The following is a 27,611-nucleotide window of genomic DNA, read 5'->3' on the forward strand; positions in this document are numbered from 1 at the left end:
CTGTGCTGCTGACCGTAGTGTATTTGCCCAGCTGGCAGAGGGAGGGGAAGGTCTCCTGGTGCGCCTTGCGGACCCTGTCGATCATCTGCTCCGTGTCGGGACTCAGCACGTAGCTCTCTGTGCACTCCTGCTTCTTCTCATCCTTCTTCTTCTTGTTCCGGTCGTTCCTCACCGCTGAAGGGAGCGAAACAGAGGGAGAGAGGGGATGACTACGGATGGCAGCCATTTTGAAGTGGTGTATCAGTAAGACAATCTCTCGAGCATTTGGTTTCTCAACAAACTCTACATCTAGATTCTTATTCATTGACCTTTAAATAGGCAGCTACATTTTGTATTCCACCTACACTGTCTAACCCTAACATAAAAACATAAAATCAATAAATCTAAATAAATTAGTGTCATATGACCTTCTGTGAAATACAATGCAAATACAGGTTGGCCAACTGGTGCTTTAACACTAAAATCTCAAAAACTGGAACATTTGTAATACGTCAAAAAAATTGACAATTCCAATGTTTGTCAATGTGTTGACCGATGATATGGATTGACGGAGCACAGTGAAGGAAAATATTGTAAATCCAGCCCATCGAAAAAGTTGAAACTAGTTGAACTTTTGACGGAGCGCAGTTAAGTGTCATCCGCTGACGGACTTCATCAGCCAATGAAATTTGTGCAGATTTATTCAAAAGGTTTGAAGCCCCGCACACAACAACACAACATAGTTCGCATCACCGTGAATTTGTCTGTGAATTTGACAGATGCCGAAATGTCCCATGTGAACGCCGGCCAACGCCACAAGAAGTTGAAGTGAAATCAAGACGAAAGGCAAAGTCACCAGCAGGAAAGGACGCTCTGTCTCAAGCTGGAGAAGTAAACGACAGCAGGGGGGTAATACAGTATCAAAGCAGAGGAGAGAGAGAGAGGGAGGGAGGGAGGGAGGGAGGCAGCAGAAACCACAGCATCGCGCCTCTCATCCGACGTTGAAAGATAAATGTTGTGAGACGGCTCCATCGAAGAGGGGGTATGGTAATGGAGAGGGGGAGAAAAAAAAAACCTTGAAATAATCCAATGTCGTTTCCCTCTGGGCGATCTGGCTGAGAATGGTGTGCTCACCCCAAATGACAAAAAACACTAGGCAGGGTGTTTAGCATTGGAATCCCATTATAGGCTCTATCCATTCCTCCCACCCCAACCCCATCCACTCTGGGGTGCGGTGGAGCTATGACTGGGTTGTGTGTGTGTGTGTGTTGGGAGTGGGGTTGGGTTGGGTGAGACGGGGGTGCCAGGTGATAAATAGTGGTGGGGGATGGAGCTATCCATAAGGCTGACAAATTGCCACAGCTTTCATTAGGGGTCCCGGCTAATCTAATAACATAATATGACAAATATCCTGCCTCTAATGGTTTTAAAAGGGCTCGGCTGCTGAGCCCATGCCGGAAAAGACCCTCCAGCTTTCTCTCTCTCTCTCTCTCTCTCTCTCACATGCACCCACCATTTCTCTCCCTCCCTTAGTCTCTCACGCACTCTCTCTTTCTCTCTCCTCCTCTCAGTTTGTTTCGTTCTCACGATGCACGCTAGCTCTACGACCACTCCTCCGTTTTATTCTCCCTCTTCCCGAGATTGTATTCTTTCCATTGGAGATCATCCCTCTTTCCTAAGCTCTTCCCTATCTGCTCTCTCCATCTCTACTTCGCCTCAAGGTACAAGAGTTTCCCTTAGCCACTGACCTCAGATCAGATTTCCCTTGTCTTAATCCTAACCTTGACCATTAAGGGGAGGAGAGCTCAGGCTGATGGGAGATCAGTGTCTGTGACAGAGGGGCCTGGCCCGGGGCCAGGGAGGGATGCACTGCTCAGTGCTGCGGCTCATTCATCAGCCCACAGACAGGCCTCCCTGCCTGGGAGAACATGAAGGGAGGGGGGGGATGTCTGGAAGTCTGATACTGCACTATACTACAGCTAAGCACTGCTCACCACAACAAGAAAGGAAGAAGACACTACCGAGCAAATGGATACAGGATGATAACGCAGTATTTGCCAGTGTTTTATTGGTGCTAATATCACCAAAACATGCGGTATCACATGCGCTGTTACAATGAACTAAAGCATGAAAGTGTATTATCAACCATCACTTAGTATTATACAGTATGTTTCAAAAGTAGGTATACAATTTTTAATAATAATGAAAAATGATGAAAAATGTACAAAATCACGAATTCACAAAATAATTCAACAATCAATTGTCCGTAAATAACAGGTGTAGCTGTAAACAGGCACAAATATTTAATAATACAGTGAGTATTAATAATGTATACAAAAATGTATACCTACTTTTGAAACACCCGGTGTGACGGGACAACACTGTAAATCGTATCAGGTGCTTCTCCAAGGTGAATCCAAGCAAAACAATAAAAGGTTCAGTATAGAGCTTTCCACCGCCATCTACTTCAGTGGAGCAGTAGTGCTGACGTTACAGAGAGGGAACGCCGGCTCGCGCAATCCAGGTGAAGCTCCAGCTGTAGAAAATCTGAGCCGGTGAGTATATATTTGGGCCACCCCCTGGTTGTGGCACTGATAGGGAATCTGTGTCCTGTCTGCTGTGAGGGGAGGGGGGTGTGGACGGGGGGGCAACGCAGTCGATGTCCAATTAATTCCCAAATAAAAGTGGGGCATCCCTAGCGCCCAGACATTACCCGCGCTGACAAATTGGCAGCACAATCATAAGCCGCACAACACAATTTAATGAAGTCATTAAAGAACTATTAGGCACGACTGGCGATCTGTCATGGCGAATTGCCACATGCAATAACTGGGGGGGAAAAACTGTGGCGGGGGAGCGCGGATGAAAGAAATACTGCCTTCCTTTTTTTTTATTGTGTTAGTTTGTGTGTGTGTGTGTGTGTGTGTGTGTGTGTGTGTGTGTGTGTGTGTGTGTGTGTGTGTGTGTGTGTGAGAGTGCGTGTGTTGGTTGCGTGCGCGTTTAAGCCGAGCAATGCGTCTTTCCGAGCGCATTATGTGAATATGAATGTTAATGGGGGATCTTGCATCCTGGATTGTTTGCGGTTGTGTGTTCATCGCGCAAATATGATTTACAAGGGCTTGCAAACGGCGTGCACAGAATACTGTGACGGCACACACAGCCATCACTCAATCATTTGTTCTGGATTTCATTATGGTGTGCCTGTGTGCTGCAACACACAGTTAATACACAATTTCTGTTAGTGCCTGCGTGTGTGTGCGTATCTGTGCATGCGTGTGTGTGTGTGTGTGTTCAGTGTTTGTGTGTGTGTGTGTCTGTGTACAAGACAGAGAGAGGTGGGCAGACAGGGATAATTCGTGGGAGGAAAATTAAAGCGCTGGCAGCTCGTCCATCACACAGATTAAATTCAATGGAAAGATAAAAATGTCAATGTTCCCCCTGCTCCCGCCGCTCGCCTCGCAGTGGCACCGCCGACAGTGATGAAACTTTCTCCCTCTCTCTGTCCTCCAGCCTCTCTCATCCCTCTTTCTCCCCCCCCCCCCCCCCCTCCGCTTTCTCTCAACTCTAGATTTTCATTCTCGCTCACTTTGGCTCCAATATTCTTCCCTCTCTAGCCTTCATCTTCCTCTCCCATTCCTGCCTTTCTGGCCGATGTTATCCTTTCCCTCTCGCGCTATCCTTTATCATCCTTTGCTTCATCTTATTTTACTTGTATTACTTTTTTCTATCGCTGAATAACACCTTCCAGGAGGAACATGTAGAGGGATAGTGTGCTGCACAAAAAAAGGGGGGAGGGGATGGTGGCTGGTGAAAGCTTACCCCCCTTACACACACATTCAAAGATTCAACTAATATACAACTGAGACAGCCAGATACACGAAACAAACTCAACTGGAGACAGTGGGAATGGAGTTACAAAATTACACAATGTAGCTTCATACACGCACAGCCTCTGCTTCTCGTCTTTTCCATTTACTTGAGAATCTGCAGCCGAAGCCAAGGCGATTACAAAATCCAACTGTGCCTAAATGAGCTAATGCTTCCCTATCAGTTACAACATGTTTCACAGTATAGCGATCCATCTCCTTCTCATTGCTGTCTGAGAAGCACTTCGATATTTACAGTGTGTCGTTCTTTATTTGGGCCAACAGCCTTGGTCTTGTTTAACCAAACCCTGTCAGGCTGATAGTGAACTGGCATAATGCTTGCAGGCTTTTCCCTAGTAACCCCTGCACTTGCTCCCTCTAGCTCCCACCCCCACCACCCCTCACACACACACACACACACACACACCCCTCTCTGACGCTGTCTTGCTTGGCACTGCCACCTGGCACCAGGCCTGGCGCTGTCGTCGGGAGCTGTCTGCCGGCAGACGCAAGGTCACCCAGACGTCCCCCAGTGCTAGCAGGGGGTCCACCTTCTGTGTGTGTGTGTGTGTGTGTGTGTGTGTGGTGTCCTTAGCGGAACTGTCTGTGCGCATTTTTTTTTTTGTTTAAGCGTGTGTTTATTTATACACATTTTGCGTTTGTCTGCTTGTATATGCACATTTGTGTGTGTGCATGAATTAATGCACATGCATGCATTTATATGTATGTGTGTCTTTGTGTGTGTGTGTGTGTGTGTGTGTGTGTGTGTGTGTGTGTGAGAGAGAGAGAGAGTGAGAGTGTGTGAGAGGGAGAGAGAGCGACTCCCTGCTGGCCCCAGATGGCCAGCCTCTCCTTCCTCACCAGCCGAGACCAGTTTCAGTAGCCAAAGTCATCGCTGAGGACACAATCTGCACACTCTGCTCAAAATGACCACAATCAGAAAAAGCCATTCTTATCAATAATGCACAACCAGCTACTCAAAGGTGGGTCAAAATCAACCCCATACTGAAATTCCCACTCTCAATTCCATTCAAGTGGACCAAATTAGAATTGACTTCTCTTATGCAGTGCCACTTCTTCACCACTAGATGTCTCTCCCACTCCAGTCTATTTCCCTGCTCTACTGTGTATGTTGTGTGTGTGTGTGTGTGTGTGTGTAAAAGGGCTGGCTGCTGTGATCCTTCTAACCATGATTAATGGCCCCATTCAAAGGTAAGGAGCTCAGAGGATAACTTCTTTTACTGTAGGCCACAGTGCGGTGGCATGGGGAGCGCTCCCTGCACTCACTGTACCAGAAAGATGAGGTAAATAGCACGAGGAAGACAGGAGGCGGAGGGGGACGGAGCCGTGGAGGCTGTATGCATGTGTGTTTAAAGAGGAGGAGAGGTGCTACACTGCAGAAAATCTCCATCTTAACAAGTCATTTAGTCTGTTATTGAGACCTAAATTCGTAATTTTCTTAAAACAAGTGAAAAAATCTGCCAGTGTGGTGAGATAATTTCTCTTGTTTCCAATGCAAATCAAATTGTTTCAAGAATTTAGCAGAATCAAGTGTCATTTTCTTGATAGTAGCGCAGTGATCTGCCTTATTCTGACTTATTCAAGATACTGACACTCATTTCTAGAAAATTCCTGAAACGTGAAGCTGCATTGGACACAAGTGGAGTTATCTCACCTCACTGGCAGGATTTTCTCTTGGTTTGAGAGAAATAAGAGTTGAAGGCTGGATAAGAGACTAAATGACTCGTAAAGATGGATGTTTTTTTGCAGTGTGTGCGTTCTGTCTGCACTCGCCATTTAATTGTATGCGCTCTATTACGGAGTATTTATATAAATATGTGTGTGTGTGTGTGCTCAAGTGTCTGCGTCAGTGTGTAAAATGATAGCGTGAGTGTGTGTCAGAGACAGCGTGTCATGTGATCGCGCTGAAGTAAGGCCCCGCTGGCCTTTGAGTTCTCTGCGGTCACACCTCCGCCAATTAGTTTATCAAGTCTGACTGTGTGTGTGTGTGTGTGTGTGTGTGTGTGTGTGTGTGTGTGTATGTGTGTGTGTTGGTTCACACAGCCCCCGGGGTGCAGTGATGGGAGCAGACGCCTGCTCTTTCACTCTCGGCAGGTGAGAACATATTCATCACGGAGGCCTGCCAAGCTTGGCGACACCCTGACTGTTACTGCCAGTCTGCATCACGGCTGCCCTCTGTCTCGCTTTTTACAGTTTAAATTCTCTCTCTCTCTCCCTCTCACACCCACACACACACACTTATGAATATGTCGGCGTTAATATGTGCATATCGTCGCTCTGGGGTGGAAAAAAAAAAATCTCCAAAATGTCGACTTTTCAGGAACAAGGAAAAAAAAATGCTTGGATTTAGCTTGATGACAATGCATTTATCACATTATCCGATCGGTTTTGAGGTTTTCCCAACAGCAACAGCGAGGTGTGTGTCGAGGATAGTAGCTGATAGATGGTGTTATTGAATTCAGGAGGCCATCCATTCACACTTGTTATGAATCACGATCAAAGCTGACTTGTGAGTCGATCAATAATGAGTGTTTATACAATGTTGATAGTGCAGCGATCGTCAACAAATACGTTGTGGCTTAAGACTTCCAGCAGTTGTAACAATCAGCCAGTCCTTTGGGATTAAAAGAACTATGATGAGATCTAGGCTTGGGCCGATAAGCCTCCTCCTCAGTGGGCTGTGGGAGCAGAGCATTTTGGGTAATATGTTTTTTTTTTTTTTTTGGGTATACTCACACTCCTTGGACATCCCCACTTCCAGGCACTTCTGCAGCCGGCAGTACTGGCAGCGGTTGCGGGTGACCTTGTTGATGATGCAGTTCTTCTCCCGGTGGCAAGTGTAGACCATGTTCTTCTGGATGCTTCTCCGAAAGAAGCCCTGTGTAAACAGAGGGAACGGAGAGATGAGTGATAAGAGAAACAGAGAGGGCAGGTGTTGGGCGATGGGGGCAAAAGAAAGAAGCGGGGAAGAAAAAGGACTCGCAGTATCACAGACACGGACAGACACGCATGCAACTGCCTCCCAGCAAAATAATTACACTAAATTCCCTATCGGTGCTGCCGTATGTTCTTTAATTGCTTTTAGCGGTGTCCTTGTTGATGTTGTTGTTATTTGTTATGCTGTTTGCTGTCTCCTTGTGTGTCCTTCCGGCTAATGCCTGTCCTACTTTACTCTCTCTTTCAACATCACTGTTTTTATTATGTTTTCTGTTGCCTTCTGAGAACTGCTAGCCTTCTTGTCTTGTCTCTTGTCTTTTTGTCCCCTTTCAATAAGTATTTAGTAGAGGTGAAACAAAAAAAGAAAAAGGACAGCAAGCAGTCAGCGAGTATCAAAAAACCGACATAGACCCCGTGCAGAATGGCCATATGCTGCCACAGTTAAGGGCAATGAGGTACCAAATACTAAGCCCTTAAAGGGTTTAGTCCATGGCATAATCTGGAGAGGGAGAAAATCACTGCGGTGTCACCATCTCATGAGGTCACCCACCTGCTTGGCGACACCCTATCTGTCAGCACACATCACTCGCTGTGCTTTTAGGGATGTTATGAGTCCAGAGGCTTTTGGGGAAAGATTCAAAAGGCACAGGGTTACTGGGTCTAACATAACCGTGGCCTAGTTTACGCAGCCAGAAAAAAAAGCAATTCTAGATCCAGGCCAAGCACAAATTATTAGAGAGAGAGAGAGAGAAGGGGAGAGAGAGAGAGAGAGAGAGAGAGACAGAGGCTGACTCTTGGCTTTAAGTGTTCTGTAAGAACAAAAAAGGAATCCCTCCGTCTCTCCCTCCCTCCCTCTCTCCCCGCCTTTCCCTTTTCAATCTAACTGGATCAGAGGAAATCAGAGAGTAAATTAAACGATAGAGTAGAGGCGGGGGAGGCGGAGGACAAATGAAAACGGGCTCATCTTCGGTCGCTGGGGCTGCAATGGGAGACCTTTAGGGAGACAAGACTATATTTTGATTACACAAAAAAAAAAAGGAGGAAGATGGAAACAGACCAAAATATTCCTCCCAGATAGAAACAACACGATTCCCATGCACTAGATCAGTAGTTCCCAGCAGTCCTTGAGGGAGTTCCAGGGAAGGGGGGGAGGGGGTCCTCCAGCAAAATGAGGAATGGTGTAATTTCACTATAATTTCATTTGAAGATAAGGCAGTGAAATAATGTAAGAATGGCTGTTCTGATCAGAGGTTTCACTCTTCCCACTGTTATCTCCCCAGCTGCAGTATAAACAGCTGTCTAGTTGTGTACCAAATCGTATCCAACATCAAAAATCTTAAGATGGAGCTCCCTCACACAAATCTTATCAAATGGAGGTCTGTGGCCTAATGCGTGTCTATAAATGGATATACTGTGTTTTGGACTCAAGCCCTTCAAATGCTTCCCATGCGTTAGCTTATATAGAGCTTATACTGGTGTACTGGCTCAAAATCCTAGTATCACAGCTTGTATTCTCCTAGCTGCCATGCAAGACCAAAAGAATGAAATACATTTTCATCTCTGTAGCCTTAAAACACCCGTTGTGTGCCAAAAAGGTCAAAAAGAAGAGTTCTCAGTAAGCAGGGCTTGGGACAGCCTATGCAAATCAGTTCAATGGTAATATTTGTGTGCTGCGGGGGAAGATGTGTTATGTTTGGGTGGGTGAGGTCAGGGGGGACGTGGGTGTGTGTGTGTGTGTGTGTGGGGGGGTGCTGCCGGGGAGTCCCGCACCATGCCGAGGGATTAGCTTTGCTAGCCGACAGATGGCCAGTGGACCTAAGTCTGCAATTTGTCCTTCCCAGATCACCAGCCTCTTCTCCCATCTGACAGCACAGTGTGGAAGTGATCGCATTTGAAGGAGTGGTCCTTACAAGAAAAAAAGGGGGGGCAGGTACGCCATGGGCAAGCGATGTGTTTGACACTAATTTCAGGCTTCCAGTGAACTGCAAAGAGGAGGTAATTACAGTATGTGTCATGTGAATGTGTTTGTGCAAGGGACAGGAGCATTACGGCGATTAAACGTAATCAACCCCACTTCTGACTGGTGGGGAAAGAGACAGTGTTTCAAGCCTCATCAGGTCAACTTGCCTAAACCCTCTCCTGAATTCAGCAAGGCACCACACATCCGCTTTGTAACCTGCCATCACATCACATTTACAAACACTATTTTACGCACGTGTGTATGCTTTCACAGTGAATCACAGTGAACTCGCTTTTCCCCTCACCTTTTTCAGCCTATAAAAAGGATTTGATCCACCAGCAGATATCTCCAAACCCCTGGCAAAGGAGCTTAAAGTGCTATCCCCGATAGATTAGTGAGGTGCCATCATGAGCACAAAACAAAGCAGAGAGGTCGTGGTAGTAAGTTAATTGTAGATGCCGCTGATGCCTGATGAGCATGTGTACTTTGTGTGTGTGTGTGTGTGTGTGTGTGTGTATGTGCGTGTGTATGGATGCATGTTTTCCCCTTTGATCCGTTGGTGCCCTGACCCTGACCCCGGGGTCACCAGGGGATTGACCGACTCCCTCCTGACACCATGGGGCTCAGGTGGTCTCTCGCACCACATTCTGATTGGCCGTTGCCGCCGGCTCGTGGGCTGGTCAATTGTTCCTGCCCCTCCCCCCCCCCCCCCCTTTCCTTCTATTAGGAGTCATTGCTTCCTACGGCCCTTAAGCCTCTTTTTGTATCAGCGCTTAATCCGCCCGGCGACAAGAGCCCTCAGCGGGCCTGTCAGCCACCCTGCAGTGTTCAGAGGAGAGGAGAGCCGCGAGAAGAGAGGGAGGGAGGGGAGGAGGGGTGGAAAAGAGGAGCGAAGGGTGACAGCACGTATGTGTGGTGAGCGGTTGAATTCACAGCTGTCTACCTGGTGTGTGCGGTATGATGTGCCACGCGTGTTTATGAGAGTGTGCGTATGTTCATCTTTGCGTGTGTGTGAGGAAATGCTTGATTAAGAGGCGGCAGGAGGGGGTCCGGGGTTGGCGAGTTCACAGGGAAGCACAGGAATCCTCTCATACGTGACTTTCACACTGTGCCCAGATTAAGACTGCGTTCCCAGCCTCCTACCGTGTCCGTGTGCGTGTTTGCGTGCGTGTATGTGTGTATATGTGTGAGTGTGTGTGTGTGTGTGTGTGTGTGGGCACAAGCGGAACAGTCCCTGCCTGTCCCCCTGCTAAGCAGCCCACACATTAGTAAAGACGGATGCTCCGTAAGAAGGCCATCCGAGAAACACACAGCACACCGGGGACGGTTGTGCGAGAGGGGAGGCGTTGGGGGTGGGGGGGTGGGGGGGGTTTAGAGGTGCGTTCGCTTCCCTCACACTGCAGAGGAGAGACCGCCCGCTGTGACCTGCCATGCCTCCGAGACAAAAACATAAACATGAGGGGGGTGGCCATGCAAATTTAATGTATAAGTGTTAATAACTGCAAGGGAAAAAGTGGAGTGCTACTGAGTACGTGCGGGCTGTACAGCTTCAACAACAAACGAATGAGCTGTCTCCGAGTAGCGGAGCTCAACATCCCCCTCCTGTTTCCTCTGTTCGCTGCAGCCCCCAGGAAAGGCCTTTGTAGTTTGGCGTGCTGCAGCAATGCCAACGCTGCTAACCCCCGTCTTACCCCGGTCTCAGATGAGACTGCCGTATACATTCACATGCCTGTAGTGTTGAATAATTGAGTGCGCTATGCCAAGTCATCTCCTCTGAAGTCAGAGATATGGGGAAGACACCCTGAGTTTTTTAAACTAGCACTGCGGCACTGTTGAGTGGGCAGGCGGGCGGGCGGCTGAGGAGGCAGCGGCCAGCGGCGGCAGGTCAACATTTGCACGTGAAATATGGAAATCATGATACTTGAAAGTGTGTATACTGTATACCATACAAACAAAAGCATGCCTATAAACACACTGACACAGATACACCAGCGCTCCTGACTGCCACCATTTTTCTTATAGAGAAAAAAAAAACCTAAAGCAATGTTTTGTGCTTTCGAAAGATATTAAAGAATGCATAAAATGTCCTGGGTGAAATGTGCTTCATTTTGCAGCAATTCGAACAAAGCCAATATGCGTGTGGCCTGCATGCAATAATGTAAAGTGGGAAACTGTTAGGTAAATAATTATCTATCTCCGGTTGAAGATAATCTATCTCGGCCTTGACTTAAGCTTGGAAAAAGATTTAAAAATCATCACAGTCAGCAATGGAGATATGGAGAGGTTGCTTTCAGATTTATGGAGAACCTATGCTACATTCAAGTGCTGTTGGAAATATTGTAATCACTGGTTGAGCGAACATGAACGACCCAACAGAGGTAAATCTGACTGGGAAAGTGGGAATTTTCTATGACACCTCAGTTGCTGTGATTTAATGTTTAGCGGGCCGAGAGCGCGGAAGCAGTGTCAACAACTGATCATAAAACAGATGTATTATATTACTGTTTGGCATGCTATGTAAATAATTAGTACCGAACAAATATACAATGACTTTTGGCTGATAAATTAAGACATCAGCTACATCCCTGATGTGCAGCACAAAGTGTCTCTATGCCGCTTGATTTCTAAAATAAATCAACAGCCACCAAAATACAACTTCTGTTATGGGTCCACTTTGTTTATTCTGTGTTGTCAGACAGGACAGCGCTTTGATCACTAATGTAAAACAACCGATTACTCAAGTTTACAGTCGGCCCATTGTCTGCATCCCTTCCTTATTAATCACACTATTGCAGAGTTTTTGCCTCCCATTAGTTAGTGTCAGTCAGTCCGGTTGTGTGTGAAAGTTTTCCAGGTCTGACATAAGGCAGACAGATTCTACTTTCTACTTCTCTGTGATACACATTTTGGTTAAAAACAAATGATTTGAGATAGTTTTCAACACTTCAGCACTGACTAATGGCAAACTAAAGTCCGGTATAAAGAGGACAGAGCTGCCTGGTATAGCCTACTTAATTATCTCTTGTAACACATTATCTCCCCTTATCTAATCAATAAAGCATAGTGACAGAGTCTGTGCACAATTAACATTAATTTCAAAGGGCAACATTTATGAATAGGCAACATATGCATTTCTGTTTATGAAGCAGTCTCCAGACCAAAATATCTGCTGGTGCCACCAACTAAAAATACTGGCACCAGTAACTAAAATGTCAGGAAAAACCTGCACACAGCCAAGTCAGCAAGTATAAGATAAGTAGAAAACCTCCACTCGACTAATCCTCATCATATCTACTACATCAACGATTAATTAATTCTTAATCCAACAGTTTGAATACCAGTGTGCCACAATGCAGGCAGCATACGATCACTTATTACAGCACAATCCACTGCCTGTACTTCAGACAGCGTGAGGTTTTTCATTTAGCTGACAAACACACTGAACACTCACCCAAACCACAGAACACAGGGCCATGCTTCTACGCTGCTCTAACACACACACACACACACACACACACACACACGAAACACACCCCTTCTCACCAGGAGCTATGATCTAGCCTTATTATTCAGCTTATTACCCTATTTAATCAGGGCCTATTAGACGATGGGGAGCAATGTTAAATGGACACAATAAAAGCCGTTTAGGACATGCAATAGGCGGCTCACTGTGCGGTGGTTTGGACGCCCCTATAAAAAGGCATAGGGGTCAGCCTTTATTTACTTTGTTAACTTTTTATAAGCCGCGTTCAGGGAGCAGGTTAAGTTTCATGGAGCACTCTCAGAGGGTTTGTGTTGAAGGGTTATATATGTGTGTGTGTGTGTGTGTGCCAGACTCCTCGCTTTCCTGTCCGCTCCTCCCTTCATGCATTCTTTACTTCTTTTCTCTCCCTCCCCCACCTCGTGCCTTGGTGTGCTGACTGTCTTTCTTGCGGTGTCAATGAGTTCAGCCGTGGCCCCTGTACCCCCTCCACCTGATCTCCTGCCCCTCCAGCCTTCCCCACATCTCTCTCTCTCTCTCTTTCTCTCTCTCTCTCTCTGGCTCCCCATCGCTCCCACAGCACAGTCTGCTCCCCCGTTCCCGCTATCTCGCTCTCCGCTGCCCTCCCTCGCAGGCTCTCTCCCTTCTCTGCATCGTTTTGTCTACATTTCTACACCCCACCCCACCCCTCCTTCCTTCTCCTTTCATATTTTTCACTGCCACTGCTTCTAGCCTTCCTCAGAATGGCTTTTTCTTACTGCTCTCCCTCTTGCTTCACACACTCACACACACACACACACACACACACACACACACACAGGTCAGGTGTAGCATTGGCTGGGCAGGGCCATGTGAGGCAGAGGGCCTAGCAGCCACCTGTCACCACCACCACCTTCCTCTCACTGTGCATATTGCTGTTGTCGTGTGAAAACCTCGTACCTCCAGTTTTGGTGATTTTCATGTTTTAACTTCAACTGAAGGATTACATTCACCTCTATGGGATGAAAAAAGTCTACGACCCCTGGGCTTTTTATACTCTTTTAAAATCCCTCAAATAAACTCAAAAAATACATGGTGGTTAAGCTAAAAACAAGGCTGTTCCGAAAAAGAAGTTGACATATTGGAGATACAAGATTTTTGCCCAACAGCAGTTCAACGTTACAGCCCATAGATTCCTCCCCCTCCACCTTTCTCTGCTCCTCTATCCTCCCCTCAGCAGGGCTTACACAACTCTGGCCCTGTGCCTTGGGAAAAGCGAGATAAGCGGTCTGCGCACTCACACACACACACACGAGAACACATATGTGCGCGCAACACAGCAACTGCGGACATTACTATCGACTGATAGCAGAGCAGATGGAGGTTATGAGTGTATATGCTGCCTCTTCAGTACCTGTGTACCATGGCTGTATTGATAACAGACGATGTGGACACGTCGGCAAGGCTGATACTAGACCATGTAAGGCGGCAACACACCTCAAAAAAAAAAAAAAAAAAAAACTTGCAAAAACCTGTGGGGATGACAGAGCTCCACATGTATGCGATAAGAGGCAGGGCCATACGGCGTGTTATGAAACCACCGACTTTGCAATGTCTGCAGATATAGGTTCCAAGGTTGATTGCAGTTTGAAGTGTTGCAAGAAGCCAATGCAACTTATCCTGTGGCTTCAGAAGAGCAGGTCATATTGATCTGGCAGCTCCATACAGCAACCAATAGCATCAGTGAATGATTCCCCTCAAAAACCCTAGTCAATTTGAATGTATTCCCAAGATTATATAAATGCTCTAAATTCACATGCCTTCTCAATTTCATCATCTAGACTTATGTTGTTGTTTTTTCCCCAGTGCAAATCAAATGAAGGTTAGGAGACTGACAGACGGACTGCTGGACTGACAGATCCGGAGGAAGGCCGGGAGTCTCACCTTGCAGCCCTCGCAGGCGCTGACACCATAGTGGTACCCTGAGGACTTGTCCTGGCACACGAAGCAGGGCTTGTAGACGCGGGGCGGCGGGGGCGGGGAGGGCGGGCTTGGCACTATCTCCTCCGAGCTGGTACTCTGGGTCTCTATCGCTGCGGAGAGGAGATAGCAAGAGAGGGGTTAGTGAACACTATCAGACAGAGCATTGATAGACACGCGGCGTTAATCAATATCAGAGGGATAAACACACAATCACGCACGCACACACACACTTTATACAATCCAGTCCAGACAGATGCAACACAGAGAGCATCCAATACAAATCACCAGAAGGAGGACTTGCTCGCTCTCTAACAACACGTTTACATAAAGCTGTAAATACAAGGACGACTTCTTGATCAGGCATTTTCAGATCCGCCACAGGCACAAGAATCCTCTCTGCGCTTTCAAATAAAGAAACGATTTCACACACACACACGCACACACACACACCGCTGCAAAGTATTCTTATTTTCTGCTAGCGTTAGGGTGGGGGTGGGGGGGTGGGGCTCTATGTATAAATGGAGGGAAGGAAGATCAAAGATAACAATGTCCTGAATGGCTACAGAGAGGAACTGCCTGGCTAGCGGGGAAGTAACTTCATAGACAGGTACTCTGCTCTGACACAGGGAGGAGAAGCGTGCTTTTGTTATTGTGCTGTCCTTAAAGCATGAATGCATAAAAATATTAAAGGATAAATCAAAAAAAAAATATTGTATCATGTCTACTTTGACTGAGAGCTACAACAACGGCAGCAAACAGATTAATGCAGAAAAATGTGAAAATGTTCCTACTGGCACTAAGATGATTACCCATCTAAGATTTGACCTGCAGGCACAACAACATATGGGCGGCATGTACTGTGTGCGTACAAAGCGGCTTGAGACTGTGGGGAAAGTAACCTGCTGTTGCCAATATGCACTATGGACTGGACTTTGTCCTCAATATCCTGTGTGTGTGTGTTGCCAGACACCACTCTTTAAAATCAAATAGAAACAGACGCACACATACACACATACATTTACAGACACACACAGACACCCTGTGGCCTACAGCTGGGCAAATAACTGTATGCTTGTATGATGCATGTTTGCAAACTGTGTATGGATATATAACTTGACTATTACTATTAAGTACGCATGTGTGTGTGTGTACTACATGTAATTTGCAATGTACAATCTACATCCATCTGTTTTAGGAAGTGCTTACAAGTAGATGCACGTGTGCATCTTTGCCCCCCACCCCCACCCCGCCCATTATCATCAGCTCAACAGAGGAGGGATTGGTGACGTCGAGTAGCAGCTCGGAAGCCGCCCAGAGGCTCGCGGCTTGGCGCTCGTGTGTAAATAAGCTATCTATATTTAACACAGTGGGCTGGCAGGCCTGTACTACAGCTGAGAACACACTCCATGTGACGACGCCGCAGACAGCCGCTCCGCTCGCTCTGGATGGCAACACACACACACACACACACACACACACACAATTCACTGTGATCGTGCCACACATTGGGGAACATAAAGCAAGGGCGCATTCTCTCTCCCTCACACATACACATACACTTTCCTCTCCTTTTATAGTGTCTGTGTGCGGGTCTCAGCTTGCCAATCTCCGTCCGCATATGGCAGATGGTGCAGAGGAAGATTACATTCAGAACAACCAAAATAAACCAACCTGATGCACAGATATGTTTGCAAGGCTTCCTGGGAAAAAAAAAACAAATGCTAAAGCAACAAACCCAACCACCATGCACCAAAATCCAGCCGGTTGCAGCCGGCTATCTCTGCTATCAGAAAAACTCACAGTGTATGAAAGTGGGTTTCAGGTGACAGGGAGTGTTCTAGCGCACAGGGACAGTTAAGCTAAACAGCAATAAAGCTCACATTGCAAAGCCTAACAGTGACACCCAATCGGGCCCAGCATATTAAGACACTTCATCTCTGGGGTCAGGATGTGTCTTAGTCAGGACTGGAATGGTAACTGGGGGGGTGAGGGACATCTTGTGGGCTGTGGTGTGTCAGCTAGAAAGCCACTTACACTCTGCAGGAGATTCTGTGGCTACTTTCACCCAGGGGTGGCCTTGCTCGTTTGGGTTGGGACTTGCATTAGCCTCGTTAGCTGCACAGGTTTAATGCCACAACTCCCATGTGTGGCCCTATTCAGTGCGCAGCAATCACACGCAGACACACACACACACACACACACACACACACACCGTGGGAAGCTAACCACACAACCGGTGCATGGTGTATGACCTTTTAAAGGTCTTGGCTGCAGAAGTTTTTTTTTTTTATCTCTAAGGGGGTCTTGTCTGTGTGTAAACACTACCCAGGCCCTGGAAGCACTTCAAAGACGGAGATGGGCCTGGCCTTTCCACAGAGCTTTATAGAGGAAATTAAAGGTGATCTAGCAACTATTCCCACAGGACATGTGTGTGTGAGAGAGAGAGAGGGGGGGGGGGGGGGGGTGAAAGAGGGAGACAGAGATTGAGAGACAATTGGTTTAATGTGTTTTGTAACAAAAACCTAAGGGAGAGAGAGATGGGCATTCTGTATCAGTATACATGTCACCTACATGAGTTAGGAGTGAGGCAGAGTTTTGATGTTTACTTCAGGAAGTTCCTTTGCTTAAAGCTTGTAAGGGATTTGGTGAGAGACACAATGAGAACAGATTTAGGCTATTTGCTAAAGAGGAAGAAAGAAAGTGGAGAGACAGCGAGATGAGGGAGAAGAGAGACGGAGGGAGGGGAAGAAGGGAGGAAGGAAAAAACAGAACACAAAAAGATACGGGAGAGAAGTAGAGGGAAATGATGTATTAGAGTAATACACAAAGACAGATTAAGTGATGGAACGATGCACACGTGATGAGAGGAAACACAGCTGCATTATTTTACCCACGTTTCTCCCCCTTGGTTTTAGAGCCATCTACAGTAAACACACACTTGTCAGGATTTTACTAAAAGCCTTAGCCAAAAGATACAAATGTGAGCATTTATAAAATTCCTACGCTTCGTCTAAAGTAACCAGCCTCAGGGACAGAGGCAATAAATAGTGTGAAATTAGTGAAACTATTAGTTTCAGAGGAGAGGGGAGGAGAGGAGAGATACAGTTTTTGCCTATTGCTCCAAGCTCTGAGAGCCTCTTATCAGGTCTTGGATGAGCAGACAGGTCACATGCTCCGAAACAAGAATTGCACCATTTCCCAAAAAGGCCAGTTACGAATGGCTGCTGCGGACAGTAGGGCAGCTAAGGAGACACACTCCTTTCTCTGGGGTGGATGGAGGTGAGGGAGTCAGTAACACAGTGAATAAAAAGGGAGGGTGAGGAAGAGGAGAGGAGAGGGGGAGACCTCTGCTTTGCATTGCCGTTTTATTGTTTTCATCATCGGCCATCTTTGCCCATGCCACTGGGCCTGGCAGTCACCACGCTCATGTCAAACAAATTAAACTTAAATAGAGCGCTCCTTACATAACGCGGCATATTTTCTCATTAGCAAAAACCCATTCACAGTTTTCCGTCCTCTTCTCCCTCTCTTGATGTGGAGCGATTACAGCCCTGCATTATTACCGTGACCACAGAGCTATTCATCCCCATTAAAGCTGCCTTCATTAGAAACGCATAGAAACATAATGTGCCCACCCACGCACACAAACATCAAAATTGCATCTGTGCCTACATGTACATAGGCAGAGGACTTTCCTACAGCCACCAAGAAAACCTCATGCGCACACACACACACACACACACAGAATGCACAGTCCTAATGAGAGCACCCATGGAAATCTGGGACACAAGGACAAGAGTCTGTGAGGGGGCTGGCGACTGTAATTAAACACAATGGCTGGCTTCTGGAGCCTCGTCAAGCCGAGGCATGGAGGGAAACAATGGCAGGCCTGTGGACAGAGAGACAGAGAGAGGCAGAGAGGCTCGGCTGAGAGGACAGCGCTAGTTAGCACTTCACCAGCCTTCATCCAGGCATTATTCAACACCAGCCTTCATCCAAGCCCTGATCAACACCAGCCGTCACACAAGCCAGCCTATTGTGTGAGCCACGGCCTCGTACGCACAAACACTGGAACAACTGACTCACACTAGCCTGGAGAGCTTCCCCCAATGTCCTTGCTACATGTTAACGCTGGAAGTTTGTGTGGCTGGCAGGGTTTCCAGGCCAGAGCAGCACCAAAGCCTGCAAAGTCACCGCAGTAACTAATACTTGAGCCACAGCTAGAATATCAGCCCTATAGCCAAGAATAGGGTTAGCATGAATAGACAATAACAACTAGCTTTGCTAGGAGGACAAGGGACGGGAAGCCACAATCCTGAAAATACAGTTTTAATGGAAAACAGCAAGACTTTACTGATAAGGAACCTATTGTATTTTGGTGAGAAGGTGAAACTCAAACCACAGCAACCGTCCGGTCTTTATCACTATTGTTAACCTGACCCGAAGCTGAATTCAGGTCTGTAGCCTAGCATGTTGGCAGGGCAGCCCGAGTACAGCAGGAGTAAACAGCAGGAGCCGTCAGGTGCCACCTGTGAAGACACCCAACACGCTGCTTTGAAACAGCAGAAGCCCATTTAAAGGAGAGCCAAGCTGGAACAAGTATCAGGTAATGAAAAACCCACAGAGCTACAAATTACACTTTGCAAACTTTTGCTAACTAGCATTTAGATTCAGGATTTATTGGTTAGTACACATTACTACTTGGTCAGAAGAAATTGTCGGCCATTTTGAATTAACAACTTAGTTACCTCATAAAACCAATTCTAAATTACCAAGATGGCACAGCACCTAGATTTAATTTCCTTAGATCTCTGCTTTGATGTTCACATTCCCACCCAAGTATTATAAACAGTGTGTGTGTGTGTGTGTTGCCCCCAAACATCGTAATAGTTTAATGTAGCGCAGTGTGCTCGAACTCTGAGCCAAAGCACCGGTGATTTAATTAAGCTCAAGTGTGAGTGGTTTGTAATGCCGCTCTTCAGATTCACTTTGCATACATCAAGAGCCACAAGTGCACTTAGAGAGAAACTGCGCCATCACAGGCACCTCGTCCATAAGCAATTACCGCATGGAGTAGACTTAAATGGACAAATATGCGCGAGACGGAAATGGGATCTATTCTGATGATAAACCAGCCTGTGCACTAATACTGACATTAGTCAAAAGCTAGCCTGGCGAGCATCAGCACTTCAAAGCCATCAAGACCAAAAGACCACAGGCCAACAGACAGACATACACACACACACACAAACACACACAAGCCCACCGGCTATAATCTAGCCTGGAGAGTCTGGGCTGTCTCGGCCCAGTGCTGCTGAGCTGTTCTTGAGGTTCAGCTCTAGGTTAGTCCTCTGAGATTTGATTACCTTCATCCCCACTGGTTACTGGGCCCAGCTGTGAAGCATATTAATGAGATTTCACCGTCATTAGGGGGACGCTAACTACATTAGCAGGCTGGCTGGCTGGCTGGCTGGCCAGTGGTCAGGGAGCTGGGAAAATGAAGGCAGAGGGGATGGAGAGGGGCGGGAGACATTGACAGGGTCTTCCACTTTGTCCAGTCCTACTCAATCACAGACCATTGTGTTCCCCTGGCTTCTATTAGGTTAGATGGACACACACACACACACACACACACACGCCTGACATATGTAACATACAGGGAAGAACGTAGAGAGACAGACACACACACTCTCTCTCTCTCGCTCTCTCTCTCTGAGGCCCATTTGTCTTTCCATTCAGTGAGTGTGCAGGAGAAGAGACACCAGGCCGGGCCAGACAGACCACCATGCCATAGGCTGCCAGATTAAGGCCTGCTTTGAAGTCAGCCTCAAATAATGAACTGGGATGGCCAAGGGAACGACTCCAGGGAGAAAGACCGCCTTGCAAAACCTTGAGAGTTGTAGTCCAACATGTCGTGCAAGTCCATAAAACCGACTGGCAGCGACTTAATGCCTTTTATGTGCGGTGAAGCAGACCAACAAGTGAGTAGAGACTTGATAGAAGGGCCTTCGTTAGGCAAGGTGTTTGACTTTTGCAAAATACTCAGCCTTCATTTCTGGTTTCCGTGTAAGGAATGTAGGTAAGCAGAGGGGGAAAGACACACACACACACACACAAACACACGCGGGAATGCTTTGTCAGCACTCTCCAATTACTGAGGGGGGAAGCTGGACTATTTCCTTGCTTACAGGGAAATCCTGCCATTCACTAACAAAGCGTCATAACAGCTCACACTGAAAATGGATGAGGCTCTGTTTGCTGCCTTTGCACTGATCAGCAGCAGCAAAGTCGCATGCACGCTATCCGAATATGAGCTGAGGCAAGGTTGCGGGTTGGGGCTCTAGCGTGCACACACTCACACACACACACACACACAAACACACAAAAACAGACACACACAGACTGACAGCTGTAAAGAGAATGACAGTGGGGAGTGTTTGTGTTCAAACACAGACAGAGTGCGAACAGTTATTGGATGGGAGAGGGGGAGGAATCTGGCGGTGCAGACGGGCATAAGTGGAAACACACACATGCGCGCACACACACACACACACAGGAAGGAGAGCCAGTGGAGGTTAACATGGGGCAGGACAGCAGACAGCGAGCCTCACGCCTCCCATATTCACTGTAATTAAATCCAGCCTTTCCACCCCCACCTCCTCCTCCTCCTCCTCCTCCTCCTACTGCTGCTGCTGCTACCTTCCTCCTCCTCCTTTCTACCTGTCCCCATTACCGAGGCTGCTGTTCTCCTCCTCATCTTCCTCCGTATATAACTTCCATCCTATGCAAAGCTCTTTCCTCCTTCCCTTCTTCAATTGCCTCTACTCTCTCTCATGACTGAAACAGCAATTATCTCTGTCTTCCCTCGCTCGGTGTATGCTGACACTTCTGTCTTCTTCACAGGAAGGTTTTTCGTGGCAGTGCCGTTTCGTTCCCTGGCTCATTCTCTCCATCCTAACCCAAGAGGATTGCTATAACTTTCAATCAGTAGAGGGCTGTGCATTTTACAGTAAGGCCCTTCTTGACTCCCTGCCTTGTAGAAGCCGCCATATATACAGTATATATATATATATATATATATAACAGGCTACAGTGCCATTCTACTCATCCACCTTCTGTCACCAAACAAGAACGCACTCACACAAACAATCATATAGGCTATACCCATATAATCACCAAGCAAGTCTGCAATATAAAACAACAAAATACAATCCAGATTCAACAGATTTCCACACACATCTCAGCCAGGCCACAGGGGCTAAACACACACACAAATCCAGATTCAAACCATCAACAAGGTAAAGCAATCTATCAGCATGTTAAATAAAATAAATAAATCGACCATTTTCCTGGCCGAGTCAGAGCTCCTGACTGTGCCGTTTGTCAGCTGTGTCCAGCTTTGCTCGAAAAAAAAAAGTTTCCGCAGTTAATCTGTCAAGCAATCTAATGTTATGTGGCAGGCTCTCCTCCATCTGTTATTGTCAGCTGAGGTTAGCTACATTAACGCTGCTTTCCCTGACACTGTCTTATCCACTATCACCACAAACAGTTTCACAATTTGTTGTGTTACTGTGGGTTGTGTAGACGGTCTCAGGAGGAGGCAGTAGTCTACTACACATGTCCACAGAAGCAAGACGCTCATGTGGGCCAGCAGGAGTCTGTCCAGGAGAATATCAAAATCAGATTTTTTTTTTTTTTTCATTTTTCACCTGGAGATAAAACAAACTAATCCCATTGGATAAGAGTAGGCTGTTTTCAACACAACTCAGCATCATTGCTTCTCTCTCCAAAAAGGAGAGAGAAGCAATGACAATAACTGACTGAATGATGCAATACAAAATACAGTATTACTTCTATGAAAATGCAGATTCTTCTCGATTCTGGAGGATTGTTAGGCTAGCAGGCACTGGGGGTTTGTCACTGCTCTCACTTACATCATGCATGGTATGCCAGTGTATGAGTGTGTGTGTGTGTGTGTGTGTGTGTGTGAGAGAGTAATTCTGAGGGAGAGTTGGGAGGATTACCGAGGAGCCCCCTGCCTGGCTGTGCTCCACCCAAGCTGCTGCATGTCTAGCTCCCTGTCTGCCTCGTCAATGTAGAGAGAGAGAGAGAGAGAGATAGAGAGAGACAGAGTCAGAGAGAGAGAGAGAGAGAGGAAGAGAGGAAGAGAGAGAGAGGGAAGAAAGGGAGGAGAGAGGGCACACGGGATGCTGTCACCAAGGATGAGCCTCCAAGCGTTCCAAGCAAACTAATGGGGAAGGACTTGCATCACTGTTACGCAACCGCTCCCCACACCGTCTCTCCACCAATCGTGGTGCTCCTGGCACCAAGCCCCGCCCCTCCTTGGAGCAGATTGGAGGAGATTAAGGGAGGGGAGTTTGGATCAAAATGAGAGCGTAATCTGCTTTTAATATCATTTTCTGTGGCGAATGAGACTTATCACTTCCACTTAAGGGACTACGCTGCGTTCTGCGCTTCTGAGAAATGACAGCCTGCTGCTTTTCAGCCGTTGCAGGTATTCAGATTTTGCAGAGGGGGCAAAGACAGATGTGACAGCTTGAGTTCTTCAAGGACTGTGGAGCATGTTTAAAGGCGAGATTGCCACTGAATTTTGATGAATAGTGCTCTGAATTGGTGGTAATTAACGCCCCCATTTTGGAGTGTTATCATAAGACAAACACACACATACATGCGTGATAGATGAGGGTCAGAGCAGAGGCCGAAGGGCAAGGCGGTGCAGAGTAAGGAGTCTCTCTTGCTTCTTGTGATGATCTGTTCTCAGCGGCAGGAAATGGCGATGTTTGTCTAGGGCCAGAAGTGGGGCAAACACCAGGCTGTGTTTAGCAGGGATAATTTATGTTGTCTTTACACGTGGATGAGGAGAGGGGAGGGGGGGTAAGCATGTGTGTTCGTGGGTATAAGTGAATATATGATACGCACATGACACACAGCGGGACACTGAACTGTGCATGCTTGTGCAAATGAGTGCGTTTGCTTGTATAAACATGTGCATGCATGAATGTATATATAAGTCTGTGTGTGTGTGTGTGTGTGTGTGTGTGTGTGTGTGTGTGTGTGTGTGTGTGTGTGTGTGTGTGTGTGTGTGTGTGTGTGTGTGCGCGTATATCTCAGGATATTCTTATCTGGGCCAGGCCTGGTTTAGATCAGTCCAGGTCTGTGGCCCCCACCATGTTCCCAAGCCCTTCTCCAGGGGCCCAAGATAACTTCCCTCTCCACGCTGCCAGGCCTCTGCAATAACAACACACCAGGTTTTCCTATCACCGCTGTCCTGGCAAATGGAGAAGGAACTGAGAACATGTGTGGACAAACTAGAGCGCGGGGGAGGGGAGGGGAGGGGAGGGGTGGCGGTGTGGGGGGGCAGCACGAAAGCAAGCAGATGGCAAAGGTGAGGTCTATGGGGGCTAGACTTTATGTTTAACCATGCTAGCTGCTGCCACATGCTAGCCTTTGGTGCAGTTAATTTTGTATGCAATATATAGTCTCCTGACAAATGCATGTTTTTGCAGTGTGAGTCAATGCAGAACACACAGGCAGGCTATATTGACCCAGATCCAGAAGGCAAATTTAACAGATTTAGCCTAGACCACAAATAAAATTATCCATCGATTTGCACGTTGAGAAACAAAAACATAAAACCAGCATCCGACAACAGCTGTATTCCAAGGGAGAACATAACTTCCCTGGCAACAACGTCCCCTGGCAACCCGCAGTAACACGGTGTAACTCTATCCAGCAGCTGTCTAGGCCTGCTGACTGACGATAGGACTATGTGAGTTGGCACATGCTCCGGCGAATGCCCCGGGGTGACTGGAGATATTTGGTATGAGCTGATGATGTGGGACACGGTGAAAACAGCGACTGGTGGGCACAAGGGGACAAAGGGCGGCCCGTGTTGGACAGGGGGGTGCCAGGATGTGGACAGGCCCGGCAGTGCGGAGGGGGTGTTTCGACAGCCCGGAACACATGTCGTCTCAGGGTGTGGGTAACATCCCAAACGGTGACATCCGATGAGTGTGAGAGTGTGTGTAGGGATTGAGCGTAATATGTAAACGGCAGGTCTATTAAGATGGTCTGACTTCAACATGACTGTGTATGTCGCTAGGCCCCATTTCATGTGGAGATACATGATTCATATACATGTTTCTGTGTGGAGGTCGAGCGTATGCCCATGTCTGTGTAATCAAGTACAGCTGATGCCTCAAAGCTTCGTCACTGCTAAGAGCTATAGACGGGGAGTCTGAACTAGGCCTATCATTGTCAAGCCTTTCCCGGGGCTAATCTATGTGATGAATACAGGCAGTGTTTGCCCACAGTGGATCTACCCTTCTCATATGAATGTTTAAGCGCTAATCAAAGGCATATAGCAGTTGCACACAATCAGTCGAGTAGCATGGCTGACCCACATTAAGAGAGAGAGAGAGGGAGGGCAAGAGAGAGAGGAGCTGAGAGAGGAGTTAAAAGAGATAGAGGAGCAGAAAGAGCAGAGCTGAAAGAGGGGAGGTTGGGGGAGGGTACGAGAGAGAGAGAGAGAGAGAGAGAGAGAGAGAGAGAGAGAGAGAGAGCTGCAAGAGAAACAGGAGCTGATAAAGCGAGAGGAACTGAAGGAGAGCGAGCAGCTGAGAAAGAGAAACAGAGAGTGGGGAGCTGAGCTGAGAGACAGGACTGGGGGAGGACTGTGACATGTAAGACAAACATTTCAAAAACAGTCTCCAAATAAAGCTGTGCATGCTGGCATGTTTGCTCTAGACAATGTGTGCAGTGTGTGAGAGAGAGAGAGAGAGAGAAAGTGAGAGAAAGGAAGAAGGTGTACTGACAGTGTACCCTCCCTTTGTCAACTCTCCCAGAGTGAATTCGTACACCCTCCCGGATCGTCTTACAGCCTTGATACCTTATGACACTGCTGCAGATAATGGAGCCAATCCCACATCATTGTATCATAACGCTAACACAAGCATTCGTCGTCATCCTCATCAACATTACACAAAGTGCACAGTGAAACCGCAGCCGTACAAACTGGCTTTTGAATATTACAGCGCTGACTGTGAAAATGGCTTCATGAAACATTAAGCTGATCTTTTACAAAGAATGCCTGCATAGGTTAATTATGGAAGTGTGCGTGACTCATGTTTTTTTTCATTCTCTGTGGTAAGAAGCTGCACTCAGGCTTATCAAGGGCCAGGGGGTATCAAAGCGATACCAGGCCTTTGGCTGAACCTGGCTCTACATGATCCAATCCATTAACCCAACCGATGATCAAATGCACACATTCCACACTCTGGATACATTTAATATTTACATTTTAGTCATTTGGCTGATGCTCTTATCCAGAGCCACTTAGAAAGAGTGCAACAATAAGCTTCAATTCTCTCTCTTCCCTTAAATCCCCAGGTCACCAACATTACAAGCAACCAACGGTAAGGAGTGCAAAGATCAGAGCCAAAGCACCCTGAAAATATTCCTGCAACCCTAAAGCAATCATGTAAGAGAGAAGTGCTTAGAAAAGAAATAATAAATAAGATGTAAGGAGAGAGGTAGAGGAGGAAAACGATTTATTTTAAGATAAGAACATATTAGAGCGAGCACAGTTGAAAGATGAGAGACAGAGGATATGAATCAGCGGAGAGATTATGAAAACCAACGCATTCTCGATTTCAAAAACAATCTCAGGTTATGAACTACTGAAAAAAGGCACGCAATGCACGATTCTAGTGCTTCAATGACACCCATACACATTAACCAGGCCCCATTCATCTTTACTGGGCTGAGCGCCACACACAGTGCCTCCCTGTGTTTGAAGGCTAACAGACCTTCATGCAGGCTTACGGTCGAGTGTTTGCTCTTCACTCGCTCTAACAGAGAGGTTATCGGCCCATTGATACGCACTAATCCATTGTGACTGGCAGCATTCAGGGGCCTCCGTTCTTAAGCGCATATTCAGCACTGGAGGAAGCAGGTCATAAATATGGAGGGAGCAAAGGGCTATTTGCATTAGAGGGCTGAAGTGGACTTGGAGAGGCCAGGAGGAGGGCGAGAGTAGAGGGGGAACAAGGGATCAAGAGAAAAGGAGAAAAAGAAGAGGCTCATCAGGATCTGGGGAGGAGAAGAGTGGATCACCAGGGACAGGCTTTGTCATGTTAAACTGCCTCTCTCTCTCGATCTGTGTTTTCCCTTTCCCCTCCTCTCTCCCTCTCTCTCTCCCTCTCTCTCTGTGGATAACACAATAGTCAATCACAGGGGAATAGATTAGGCGGGTTTGATCTGCTCAACTTCTGAGCCGGAGCATGACAGTGGAAGTGGGGGAGAGGTCGCGAATGCAGCATGTGTGCGTGACTCGGTGCATGAGAGAGGGTGCTCAGCGATGCCGTGATGATGTGCCTTCACACCGGGCCGTTTCACTTAAAATCCTGAAACCTATCTAGGTTAGTCACTTCATCTACTTGTCAACATGAGTTAAAGCTAATAGTTAAACTCCACTGTAATTTACCTCGGCTCTGGCTGCTTTCAAGTCCCGGCTGGCTAACGTGCATTCCTCTACTGTACCAACTGCACCCCACACGCAACCCATAATGATAACAGTCCCCTTCATAAATTAGCGCAAAGTACAAATGTCAGGTTTGAGTTGAAAGCATATTATTGCGGATGTAAATGGAGGTATTTGCATGGTGTAGACAAGCAGATCCAGCAAGCGTGCCATTATCCTGTCACGAGTCTGTTAAAGAGCACGGTGATGGCGGGACCCGAGGGGGGGCGAGGGGGTTACTGGGTCAACACAGGGGTTAAAATGGCCTAAAGACCCCTAGGAGACAGCTGACATATTTAGAATAGCCAGACGGGGAGGAATACCAGCTAGTCGCACACTAGCAACAAAGCTAAAAACCAACCAAACAAAAACTCTCTGACTGTGCTTGCCATGCTCGCTATTCTTACACCCCAACACCAACCTGACAAATGAGTTCAGAGTGTAACATATTGTACATACCAGTCAAAAGCTTGGACACACCACATTTTTTTTTTTTTTTTTTTTACAATTTTCCACATTTTAGAATAATAGTAAAGACATCAAAACTATGTAATAACACAAATTGAATTATGCAGTGACCAAAAAAGGCAAGAAAACATGGCTAAGAAACAAATTTCAAGCATTTAAAACATAAGCCTTTCAATCAGGTGCGTCCAAACTCTTGACTGGTACATAACATTTTCCATATATTCTACAGAGATGGGAAACCTTTGCGTTGATGTAGCTGTAAAAATGGCAGCCTGAGTTGGCAGCACACCTGACCAAAGCCCACCGCTCAAAGTGGAGCAGCTAAAGTCGTCAAAGACCACAGTGGTGCCTTTGAACACAAGGTTTAGCTCTAAACTCCCGGCTAACTCAGGAGAG

The 27,611-nt window shown here is 47.0% G+C and overlaps 1 protein-coding gene across 1 annotated transcript in view; it reads right to left on the reverse strand.

The window, feature by feature from the left end:
- Nucleotides 1-6: 6 nt before the first annotated feature.
- LOC139638940 (retinoic acid receptor alpha-like) overlaps nucleotides 7-27,611 on the reverse strand; it is a gene marked incomplete at its 3' end in the record, with an annotated part of 81,822 nt that continues 54,217 nt past the window's right edge. The window contains exons 2-4 of the mRNA XM_071512974.1: nucleotides 14,168-14,316; nucleotides 6,603-6,744; nucleotides 7-174 (exon numbers count right to left, since the gene is read on the reverse strand). Of these exons, the coding sequence (XP_071369075.1) occupies nucleotides 7-174; nucleotides 6,603-6,744; nucleotides 14,168-14,316 (459 nt within the window). The remainder of the gene's footprint in view (nucleotides 175-6,602; nucleotides 6,745-14,167; nucleotides 14,317-27,611) is intronic.

This window comes from Centroberyx affinis, unplaced genomic scaffold (assembly GCF_046629955.1).
Source record: "Centroberyx affinis isolate AG114_WGS23_722 - 3 ecotype Tasmania unplaced genomic scaffold, CSIRO-AGI_Caff_v1 ptg006689l_1, whole genome shotgun sequence".
In the NCBI taxonomy this organism is placed as follows: Eukaryota; Metazoa; Chordata; class Actinopteri; order Beryciformes; family Berycidae; genus Centroberyx; species Centroberyx affinis.